Genomic DNA, 12,823 nt, shown 5'->3' with positions numbered 1-12,823 from the left:
TGATAGCCAGAACACTGATCTAATCATCAGAAGGGTGGAGAACACGATGAGAAAGGTCAGAGAAGATGAAGGGTAACCAGATGCTGCACTAGGCAGCAAGGGAAAAAGAACAGCGAATGAGCAAGGATAGTTATATGGGTCTGGCCCAGAACCACAGGTTACAGATCAGATCCTGCTTCTCTCTAAAGCAGAGCCACTGCAAAGATCTGATGGAGAAGAGTCCACAAAAATTTGCTTTACCATCAAGTCTCAATTTAAAGAGTTGTTAACTAAAGATGGAATTAGAATAGAATAAACCAGGTTGGAAGAGCCCTTGGAGATCATCTCATCCAATCCATCATCCAACACAATCTAATTAACTAAACCATGGCACCATGCACCCTATCAAGTCTCCTCCTAAAGACCTCCAGTGATGGCGATGCCACCACCACCTCCCTGGGCAGCTCATTCCAAGGGACAATCTCTCTTTATGAAGAATTTCTTCCTAACATCCAGTCTAAACCTCCCTGGCACTGCTTGAGACTGTGTCCTCTTGTTCTGGTGCTGGTTGCCTGGGAGAAGAGACCAACCCCCACCTGCCTACAGCCTCCCTTCAGGTAGTTGTAGAGACCAATAAGGTCTCCCCTGAAATTAGATCAAGAGAACTGGACCATGGATATGACCCTGCAGAGAATGAGGATAAAGTAAAGCCTTTGGAAAGAAAAATCTATTACTTAGTACACTTTTTTCCTCAGACATGTTTTCTGTGGAAGGGTGATCTGAGATGAGGAAACAGAGATGGCAAACATCTGAACACTAACAGGTAAGCCTGCAAAAGGAAGGGAAAGAGTAATCTGCATCTTAATTATGGAATTTCAGGTATTAAAACAGTTTACAAACATTTTCTTACATATTGTTATCGTCTTTCCATCTTTCACAAACTTCTCCCAAACAGCAGAATGGGCTTGGAAGCATGGATTCTCATCTGGAAATTTAGGTACCGCCTCTTTCTGGTAAGGTAAAGAAATAATCAGGTTCTTTCATTCTTTCACTCTCACTGCCTTAAATGAGATCTGCAGAAATATAGGCATTTAAAAATACAAAAAATTAGCTAGCCTCTCAGAAACAAGTTTGAACTTGAGTTCAGTATATTCTTACAAAGAATTTGAGTCAAAACTTTTCTGCACTGAGTCAGCTTTCCTCTCAGTGCTTTCAATCTTAAGCAAGCTGTTAAGTAAGATGGAAAAAATGTAATCATCCTCCAAATTAATGGGCACAGAAGCAGAACAGACTAGATTGTCAAGCTCTTCAGAACTTTGTGTAAGAGTGACCATGATGGACCTAACAGGAATTTTAAAAGCATTTGCCAAGCAAAGATATTAGCTACTTTTCCAAAGCAAGTTCAAGGATCATCTAGAGGTGTCATAAATGAGTGTACTAGATCATAGGTGAGTGAAAAAGGAAATCACTGATAAAAGAAATGTACTAACACCATTTCCAACCAAGGGAAAAGAAATTATTTTCTTCCACTTCATGTCAGAGATACTATTGAAGGTTGTAAAATCTCTGGAGAACAGTGAGAATCTCCATGGCTTAGAACGGACCTCCATGACTAGAAGGGATTTGCAGAGATTCACTGGAAAATCACAACATCTTTGCCAGACTCACAGACAGGTTGAGGGGTTTAATCAGCAATTAATTGAGAGAAGCCCTTGTACTATATTATAGTTCCCAGTTATTATTTCATCACCAATGTTCCATCTGCCTTTGGTAGAAAAAAAATCATTTTCACTGACCAAAAAAAAACCAGAAATAGTGTGATTTGGAGAGAATAGTGTGATTTGGGGGGGATGTTTGTTTGACTTGGTTGGGGTTTTTTGTTTGGTTTTGGTGGGAGGGGGTGTATTTTGGTTGGTTGGGTTGGTTTGGGTTTTTTATAATATTGTTTTCATTTTAGATCTATCTGTACATGTTTTAAGTAGGAAATGCATTTCTATTATGCACTAGCTCCACATATTCAGAACAAGTTGTGATCTGCTTTCAATCAGCCTTCTGAACCCTCCCCTCTTTCACTAGTTTTGTCACTTGTCACCCAGGGACTTTGAGTAGCTCTCATAATGTTTTCCCATTTAATAGCACAGGCATGATAGCCAGTACAAGGATAATGAAGTACTGTGCCTCCAATTTGTGCTAAGCTGCAGAGGGAGCTTTTACCTATCATGGTAATGTTCCTTCAAAGAACATATCCAGGAATTTAATGAACTTCAATCTTAATGGAAGCTTAAATATTTCTTCTACTGCGGGAATCTTTCTCATGGCTGAGAATAGGTTCACTTTTCATCTCAGTTCCAGTGTATTTTATCATAGTGCTTGAAAACAATGTTTTTAGTCAGGTAACATTTGGTTTGCTGGGATTGACTGGTGTGGGAAACTTCATTCAATTTCCCGCAACAATGCAGCAGTGCAAGGAGGAAAAGAGAAGTGAGTTCCTGAAATGTGTCAATTTGATTTCCTTTTCCAGCTAGCCTATAACCTTTGCAAGTGGAAATCAGCATAGGCCCACTGGTGAAATATGTGTGGCATGAGCTAGTCCTAGTTTTGTCACCTCTTGATGAATCCAGCCTCTCTTCTGATCCATTTATGAACTAATCTGAAACAAGACTTTGACCTGGATTACTCTCAAGTTGATGACTAAGTAATACTTGTTGTAGATAAGCTCAGGCTTCAGTATGTGTCTATGTGAGGTGGCTACCCCAGTCTAATTATACCTCAATATTCACACTGTTTGCTACAAGAAAATCTACCTTAATGGTGCCAGAATTTAATCAAATTATATCTCTGCTCCTTAATTAGAATAGAAAGTAATTGGTGATGAAATGTGGGGCTCCTATACCTGAGAGAGAAGTAAATATCTACATTATCAACACATATTAAAGCCATTTGTGTGATAGATGCCTTTCTGTGCCTCTAGAGGGAGGCTCTATCCATTTAACTAAACGCTTTAGAGAGAACTATGAGATGCTTCAAGAGGTCCATTAGGCTTTTTATACTTCATAGACGAAAAATTACTTTGTTCTCTGATTTCTGAATTAGAAAGTTCTTTTGATCTTAGTAACTGGATTTTCAGATCCCCACCACTTCACAATTTACCTGAAAACAGGAGGGAAAAAAAAAAACAAAACAGTTTTGTTTATCTTTCCATGGCAAGTGACCTGACTGCCTGAAATGTCATGGTGAAAACCTCTGTCTCTCTGGTTGCTCCCCAGCATGTGAGGGGAGGTTTAGGCTAGATGTTAGGAAGAAGTTCTTCATAGAAAGAGTGATTGGCCATTAGAATGGGCTGCTCAAGGAGGTGGTGGAGTCACCATCACTGGAGGTGTTTAGGAAGAGACTGGATGGGGTGCTTGGTGCCATGGTTTAGTTGATTAGATGGTGTTGGGTGATAGGTTGGACTTGATGATCTCAGAGGTCTTTTCCAACCTGATCTATTCTATTCTATTCTATTCTATTCTATTCTATTCTATTCTATTCTATTCTATTCTCATGCATTCTCATGCTCCAAACCCCTCACCAGCTTTGTTGCCCTTCTCTGCAGCTCAACGTCTTTCCTAAAGTGAGGGGCCCAGAACCGGACACAGTACTCAAGGTGTGGCCTAACCAGAGCTGAGTACAAGTGTGGAATGATGTCCCTGCTCCTGCTGGCCACACTATTCCTGATCCAGGCCAGGATGCCATCGGCATTTTTTGGCTACCTGGGCACACTGCTGGCTCATGTTCAGCCTACTGTCAACCAGTACCCCCAGGTCCCTTTCTGCCTGGCCACTCTCCAGCCACTCTGACCCCAGCCTGTAGCACTGCATGGGGTTGCTGTGGCCAACATGCAGAACCCAGCACTTAGATGTGTTAAACCTCATGCTGTTGGACTCTGATCATCTGTCCAGCATGTCAAGGTCCTTCCGTAGAGCTCTCCTACCCTCTAACAGATCAACAGCTGCTCCCAGCTTGGTGTCATCTGCAAACTTGCTGATGATGGACTCAGTCCCCTCAGCCAGATCATCAATAAGGATATTGAAGAGGATACAGACACATCTGCAGCCAAAATGATATGTATAGAAAAGTAATGGATTAAGTGCACTATCATCAGTGGGTGACAATCAGCATAGCAGTAGTAACAGTAACAACAGTACCAATATAGTAGAACTACATCATTATCCAGACCATCGAGGAAAAAGTGATTATTTGTTGTTATTTCCTGAAATGAGAGCAATTATTGTATTTTTATATTTTTCCTATATTTTTTCTTATGTGATTTTGAGTACAAACCACTTGGGTTCATGGCACTATATTTACCAGGTTTGAAACAGAACAACAGCAGTGAGTAATTTGCAATTAATAGTTGCACAAATCCTCAGACCTAACAATAGCACTGAGGCAGCAATGTTGATGTCAGCACTGCCATTTATTCATGTACAGTTCCCTGCTGCTTTGGGGGAAGCGTTTTCATTTTTGCTTTATTTCAATTGTTGTGAGTGGCACAGTGTTAATTTGCTTTTGTTAATGCTCTAAGATTCAGATCTACTTGTTTCTTTCAAGATGCATGCAGAAATTGTTTATTTTGCCCTTAGGTATTCTTCACAATGAGATGGGGAAAAGTAGACTGAGACAGGTCCACAGAATATTTTTGTTCATAGGACATGTCTTTATTGAGGAAAAACAAAAGTGTATGAAAATCAGAAGAATGGACCACACTGAAGCAGAAACTTTGTGCAAGAGTTTCTAATTTCAAATGGCTTGCAGAAGGTAACCCAAGTAGTGAAGTCTTCTGATATTTGGGAATTTTCTGAAATGTGTTTCTACCAAAAGCCCAGATTAGATCTATCACATATTTTAAGGTCTGTAATAAATTACAGCTAAGGTGCCTAGTATATTTGTTACAGATATAAAGGGTTTGTTTGCCTATTTTTTTCTTACCCCCCCTCCACACACTCTAGCTTTAAATTGTGCCAGGGAGAAATTTAGTATCAAAAACAGTGCAGTTCAGGATCACAATCAGTTCAGGAAAGGAAAAATAAATAATATTCTATTATTACTACAGCAAAACCCAAATCTGTTTTGCATAGGTTTGGACTGAAGAGGAATTGGATCAAAGAGGAGAAGTTAAAAAAAAGTGTAACTTACTTTTGTTTGAGAGTTTAATGCTGAAAAGTGCTCAGAGTAGCAATGCACATATGTTCCTGAGTAATCCCATTTAAATCACAAATATAACTTTCAGGTACAGATCATTTGTTTCCTCTTTCATGTGTTGACTTTTATATGGTTTCAGAGGATTCAAAGAAGCCATTAAATCCTTAGGTATTTAACTTGGCAATATGCACAATACAGAGGAAGGATTTGTTTAACAGACTTTGACAGGCATGGGATATCAGCCATTTTTCCAGTATACACAACATTGCTATAGTCTCTTTTGCAACAGATGCTGGAGATAAATTCTCAATTTAAAACTATGATTGCTACAATATTCATCTGCACCAAAAGGATGGGATCCTGTCAGGGCAAGTGGAAAGTATAGTCAACAGGATATAATAAAATAGGTACCTCCTGTTTGAGGACCATGATCCTAAGGGTGACAAGCAGTCCTTGTCCATTCTACTTGCCCCCCCACTTCTGTAGGACTCCTTCTCAAGGTCTGAAACAGAATAGGATGAATATTTTTAATGGCATTATTTTGTTTTGTCACACTCGCTTACAATGGACCACGTTACAGACTTGTTCCATTAGACCTCTGGTTTGCTGTTCCAAGCAATTGCTAGGGAAGTAAATGAAGGAAAGCAAAGCAGACTGTGACTACCAGCATGCTCTGTGAAAGTTTATTCCAGGCTGTGCCAGCCTGTCTCTCTTTGTGAATGATAATGTAGCTCCAGGTGAACCCACTCATGTCCTTCTTCTCCTTGTCTACTACTCACTGCAAAAAGACCTGGCATAACACCAGGCCAAAAGTGCAGGTGCTACATCCCCCAGTTCTGACCCAAACACTTATCTAGTCAAAAGAAAGGAAAGGGAGGGGTTTCATCGCTACAAGTTCTTTAGAGGGGTTAAACTGCTATACTGACAATGTTTCCAAGCTACATATCAAGTATCAAACAATGAATTATTTTATCTGTGAATGTCTTGGCTTTGGATATTTTCCATGCATTGATTATGGTGTTTTCATTGCATAAAATCATACATATTTTAAAATACATTTCAGAAAATGAACTTGATTGGGGTTTAGGTCACAAGAGAAATTTCTTGCCTTTTCTGGGTATCCTGTTTAGCAAGAATGCACTTAGCATAGAAAGATAAATTATGGTAGCCCCTGGGAGTCAGTGTCCTATTGTGCAACTCACAGAAACACCCATGGGTTTGCAGATGAGAGTTCTGTTCAAGAATAAGATCTGGTACTTCTCACAATGGGAGGTCATATTACCTTAAAATGCCTCTGCCTTGTAGGTCTGCCTGATGAACAACATCTGTTCCCATAACAATTGCCACTCCAGCATGAGAGATGGGCTTTGTGGCATGACAAAAACAATAAGCAGTCCACACAGAGTCCTGTACCAAAGGAGCAAGTGGCCGCAATTAGAAATAGAAACCTCAGTATGGATCTGATTCAAATCTACTGGATCCAGCAGGGAAAAGTTCATCAGATTTCAGGGTGCCTTGGGTTAGGAAGGATGCACACCCTGTCTCTGCTCATATAATGGCAGTGCTATCAGCAACAATAATATGTGTCCAGCACTATACCTTCTCATCAAAACACAGAGCAAAACATGGTTCACTTTACAATCATATCATGAAAAGCAAAGGAAGATTTTACTAGATTGAATGATAGTAAGTATATTTCTTCATAGAAAGCCAAAACTCTCAATTTAATTTGCAGTCCAAAATTACCAGCCTCCACATGGCAGGAAGGTTGTGTGCAGACAGATCACTGGAAAAGAAACTCATCTACTTTTCTTCCATACGAAAGAACATAGAGAAATCCAGTTCCTAACAAGTAAAGTTAGCTTTTAGCATTCATCCATGTCCTCTTGTCTCAGTGAATAACTTCAGCAGAATTTATACTGAATTACCAGTATTTCCACTGGAAGGGGGTGAAAAATTCAACTAAAGAGACTTAGGAATAAAGTTAGCTGGGAGGAGATGGTAATTTGGTTTCACAAGAGTCAATGTTTTCAAAATAATTTTAGTTCTTCAGTGGGATGAAAACAAAGCCTCTGAAAATGTTGTTAACATGAAATTATAGAGAAACACTTCTTATCATAAAGCATTTTTTTTTCATCTCTGATCCTCTCTCACTCTCTTCCATTCTTGCTTCCCTTCTCACTCACTGTCACCAGAGACAGATGTGGAGCTCTGGATCACAAACATTCCTCAGATGAAATTGGATTGAAATCAATAAATCGCTGTGCATTATTTTATCTTTTCATCAAAAGTGCATCCTGCTAAGAATGTTCATAAACAACCCTGCTTGGAAGCAGTTCTTAACTTGTCCCCAAATACTGATATCTTACACATCTAACTGGATCAGTTGTTAGGCTTTGGGTGAAGAGCACACAACAAATTTCTGAAATGACAGTATTATATATTAAAGATATCTGGGCTATTTTCCTGTTTTTTTTTCACAGAGTATAAATTCTGTTCTATTTACTCAGCCTATTCTCACTGCACAAAGCACATATTTAACTGAAGCTTCCCTCCTCACAATATCATTCTCTTGAACCTGATCACAAAATAATTTTGTCTGGGCAAAAAAATCATAGCTCTTTTTAAAAGGGAAGGCAAACACATGAGCCCCACTTTCTGCTCATTATATTTCTTTAAGTATGAACTACAAGACTACAAAAATGCCTCAGAAAACCTTTACCATGGCATAGCATTTTCACTTTTCCACAGAGACAGAGTTGCTTATTTTTCTTAGAGGTCAGAAGGGTTTTTGCTGTTGTGATGACATTTTTCATCATCTTCCTTTTGCATCTGAGCAAGAAAAATGCAGTGCTGCAATGGCAATGAAAATACCTTGCTCTCTTTCAGTGACATAGATCATATACATCCGTGCATCAGTAGGTTAGTAGCATGGGCTAGAGGTGGATTCTTTAATCCCTGATGTATAGAATAGAGAAACATAACTCTGGAGGCTTTCAAAACCCGTCTGGATGTGTTCCTGTGTGGCATGCCCTAGGTGATCCTGCTTTGGCATGGGGGTTGGACTTAATCTCTGGAGGTCCCTTCCAGCCCCTAGCATTCTGTGTTTCTGGGTGATAACTGAATTTCTGTCTTCCTTTGATTGCACTACAGTTTTTAGAGGCTCTGTCTTAAGGAAGTGATGCTTTATGGGTGGGGAATAAAAGGAGAATATTCCAGTTGAAGACAACATAACTTCTCTGTAACATCTGGCCTTTGTGCCCCAGTAATCGCTTGAGCACAGTTTATAAATAATGAGATTGGCTGTACAATTCCATTGCATTCTATTGACTTCCCAAGGATGCACAAAAGGATAGTACATACCCTGCAGGTAAAGGCATGTGCTGCTTTCTTGGGTTTCCATCAAATGTGTATTGCTGGTAGTTTAATTACTATTTATTGAGTACTGCCGGTGGGCTATACGGAGCACAGAAAGTGTGTTGTGTACAAACAGAACTGTTTCCTTTTTTATCATTATCCTGCTATCCATTTCAGCCCTTTTGTCATAGCTTTATAAGATGCAGATTAAAAATACTGTGATTTTTATTCTTTTTTAATGTTATAAGTACGAGCAACCAAGCATCAAGAGATAACCTCACCATGTTAAAAGGCTCCAAACAAACAACAACTCCCTTTTAAGGTACAAATAGTCAAAAGAATGTAAAAAATCACTTTAATCTTGCTAAAATGGAAAAAAAAAAAATCAAAATTGTACCCACCTAATTAGATTGCCAGATGCTCAGCTGAAGTGAGTTTACTAATTCCATTGCCTTCAACAGACCTGCTCTCTCTTTTTTGGTGTTGTTTATTGGCAGACTAATAGCTTTAGCTTAATGCAGTGTCAAAAAAATTTGCAAGTGTTGACAAAAGAAGTAACTGCAGTGTAAGAAATTGAGAGGGAGACCTGGCACAGACTTGTTCCATAATCCTCACAGAAACATACCCAGATGGAAATGAAGGAAAGATGGAAACATAATTCAGCATCACGGCTCCTGGTAAATCACATCTTCACCTCCCGTTATAAGAATGGCTTACCCTCAGGACTGGGTTTTTTAGTTTGAAATAAGGATTTGAAATGTGCAAAGTGAACTATTTTGCTGGTAGGAAAGAAGTAATTATGCAGATTTGTTTTCAATTTAAAAAAATATTTAAGAGGACAAAGAGAGAAAGGCATCTGAGAGCTTAAAAATCTGGGCCTTTGTCACATATTAGAGATATCCTATTGGTATGTTATTCATAAGAGGCTATTATACGTTATAAAGTGTTTTCATTAACCAAAGTTAGCTGGTCCTTCTGCACACATCTTCTACCTTTCAAGTCTTTCCAGGAAGTCATTTCCTAAAGGCAAAGGGACTAATTGCATCATGGTATTTGTTTTGTTTTCTTTCCTCTGCAGGCTTAAGTGATAATTGAGTGTCTTGTTAGCAGAACAGAAATGAATAATTCAACATACATAAACTCTTCTGCTGAAAATGTCATGGCTTTGGAGAGTCCCTATAAAACTGTTGAGGTGGTCTTCATCGTCCTGGTAGCAGGGTCTCTCAGTCTAGTCACCATAATTGGGAACATCCTTGTGATGGTGTCAATCAAAGTCAACAGGCACCTACAGACTGTCAACAACTATTTCCTGTTCAGCTTGGCCTGTGCTGACTTGATCATCGGCATCTTTTCAATGAACCTATACACCCTCTACACTGTGATAGGCTACTGGCCACTAGGGCCTGTGGTGTGTGATCTCTGGCTGGCTCTGGACTACGTGGTCAGCAATGCCTCTGTAATGAACCTCCTCATTATCAGCTTTGACAGATACTTTTGTGTCACCAAGCCTCTGACCTATCCTGTAAAGAGGACCACAAAGATGGCAGGCATAATGATTGCAGCTGCATGGGTGTTGTCCTTCATTCTGTGGGCCCCTGCAATTCTCTTCTGGCAGTTCATTGTGGGAGGAAGGACTGTCCCAGATGGAGATTGCTACATCCAGTTTTTTTCCAACCCTGCTGTCACTTTTGGCACTGCCATTGCAGCCTTCTATTTGCCTGTTATCATCATGACTGTCCTTTACTGGCAAATCTCTCGAGCCAGTAAAAGTCGGATAAAGAAAGGGAAAAAGGAAGCTGCCCAAAACCAAGACACAGTTTCCCCCAGTCTTGTCCAAGGTAAAATAGTGAAACCAAATAATAATAACATCCCAGCTAGTGGGGATGGGTTGGAGCACAGCAAAATTCAGAATGGAAAAACCGCCAGCGAGACTGTGACAGAGAATTGTGTTCCAGGGGAGGAGAAGGAGAGCTCCAATGACTCCACCTCCGTCAGTGTGGTCGCTTCCAATGTGAAAGAGGATGAAGCTACCAAAGATGCCAGACAAACTTCTGACTCCCAAGACCACCTCAAAGTTGAGAACTCCAAGCTGACATGCATCAAGATAGTCACCAAGTCACAAAAGGGTGACTGCTGTGCCCCCACCAACACTACCGTAGAGATTGTAGGCACCAACGGGGAGGAGAAGCAGAATAGTGTCGCCCGGAAAATTGTGAAGATGACAAAGCAGCCAGCCAAAAAGAAACCACCTCCTTCTAGAGAAAGAAAGGTGACAAGGACTATTTTGGCCATACTCCTGGCCTTCATCATCACCTGGACCCCATACAACGTCATGGTGCTCATCAACAGCTTCTGCACATCCTGCATCCCCGGCACTGTATGGACCATAGGTTATTGGCTCTGTTACATCAACAGCACCATCAACCCTGCTTGTTATGCGCTCTGCAATGCTACTTTCAAGAAGACTTTTAAGCACCTTCTTATGTGTCATTACAAGAATATAGGAGCTACAAGGTAAAAATAATAATGAGAATAATATTCATAATGGAATTAATAATGGAAAGGGTGAAGAAGTTCAAAATTAAAACAAACGAACACACACACACAAAATCCCCACAAACAATGCCATAGCACTTTATGCTCTTCTATGGAATGTGCAATCCAGGATGATAGTGGAAATACTGACAAGAGGCACCAGCTCCATCCTCAGAACTACAGTTCAAAAACATTATTTTATTTTTTTTTAATTATTGAAAATGAATCTTGAGGCCATGGGGATGTTGGAGGAATTATCCAGCACATGGCCTGGAGGCACAGTTCCTTGCTTTCTGAGACTGTTCTGTAGAAGGGCTTTAGAGTCTAGGAATTTTTTGTCTTTGCCTGTAAAATATGTGTCCTTCATTTTTCTTTTCTCTTGTTTTGGTTTGTTTTTTTTTTTAATTTTGGTTCGGTTTGTTGTTTGTTTTTTTTCCCTTTTCTGTGTCTGTTTAATATATCATCTAGGAAAACAAAACAAAACAAAACCCCAACACCCAAGCAAAACAACAAAACGGCAACTTCAATAGTAATTGTGTGGAAGAGGCACAGGAGTTAGGAAGATCCTTACATAATCCGAATGAATTACAATAGATGGTTCCTAGTGTTTGTCTAATGCTTTTTGTTAGTCATGTAAGAAACTTAATGTGAGGTTATTTTATGTTGTTTATGCCACTACCATTTCCAAAACTGTATCAGCTCTGAAAGTGTACTTACACTCAACACACAACCATTGCCTCAGCTGTAGATCATTCAAAGTCTGCCACTTGCCCCCTTCTCAGGGCTTTTGTTCTGTGATTCCTTCATCATGTCCAGATAAAAGTGAAAAAAAGGTGGTCTTTTCCAGGTTGCTACATGCCGAGACTATTTCAGCATCCATGTAGACCAAAGCTTTTGAGACAATTTTGTTCACTTTGTCACCTCCATCAGCTGTTTCTTCCTTTTTGTACCTTACCTGTTTAGGGCACAGCATTGGCTATCAAAAGAAATTTTAAATTCAGAGCTCTCATACAGTAAGCCACCATGATGGTCAAAGGGTCTCAGCTGAAGAATAGAAACAAGGTTATTACAAGGAAAATGAAGGTTACATCATTTTCAGATTGGATGTACAGAGGAAGAGGTATGCTGAGGCTCCACAGAATGAAGAGGTAATATTAGATGACTGTGCTCTTGACCGGTCAAAAAATTATTCTCACTCATTTATTAAGGGAAAGAGTAAGATGGAATGACATGCCTACATAGATCAAGCTCTAAGCCTTTAGTATGATACCAAGGTCCTTCCTAGGTGTATCCTGGACAAACTGTTTACTCAGTGGAAAAGATATTGGTTACATTGTCTTTTGCATCAGCTGGGAGCAATATTTTCATTGTAAGTCAAGGGATAATGCTAATAAACAGGCATAGAGGGAGATTACACAAAACCAGATACTGAAATGATCTAGATAGGGGGCTGCCAGGGATCATGTTCAGATATTTTTCTGCTACTCCACACCAGTTCAAATTCAGATTCTTTCTGCCTGGCAAAGACTTTACTAGTTCAACAATTGATATTTATTGTAGCACAGGTGAGAATTGTGTGAATAGGATAAACAGCAATTGTCTATATGGTATGCATACTCTAGTTATCTCCTTCTTAGTAACTCTAACTTCCAGACACTAGTGAAGGTACCCTGAACTGAACAACCCCGACTCTCTCTGCCTGTCTTCATAGGAGATGTCCTAAGAAACTGCCTTCTGGAGTGAAAGCCACCTACCAAACTATTCTATT

General features: G+C 39.7%; 1 protein-coding gene across 1 annotated transcript in view; it reads left to right on the top strand.

The window, feature by feature from the left end:
• CHRM2 (cholinergic receptor muscarinic 2) overlaps positions 1-11,214 on the top strand; it is a 99,112-nt gene extending 87,898 nt beyond the window's left edge. The window contains exon 2 of the mRNA XM_054168087.1: positions 9,599-11,214. Within this exon, the coding sequence (XP_054024062.1) occupies positions 9,638-11,038 (1,401 nt within the window). The 5' untranslated portion in view covers positions 9,599-9,637 and the 3' untranslated portion in view covers positions 11,039-11,214. The remainder of the gene's footprint in view (positions 1-9,598) is intronic.
• The last annotated feature ends 1,609 nt before the right edge of the window (positions 11,215-12,823 follow it).

This window comes from Dryobates pubescens, chromosome 15 (genome assembly GCF_014839835.1).
Source record: "Dryobates pubescens isolate bDryPub1 chromosome 15, bDryPub1.pri, whole genome shotgun sequence".
Lineage (NCBI taxonomy): Eukaryota > Metazoa > Chordata > Aves > Piciformes > Picidae > Dryobates > Dryobates pubescens.
This window is presented reverse-complemented; position numbering and strand designations above follow the sequence as displayed.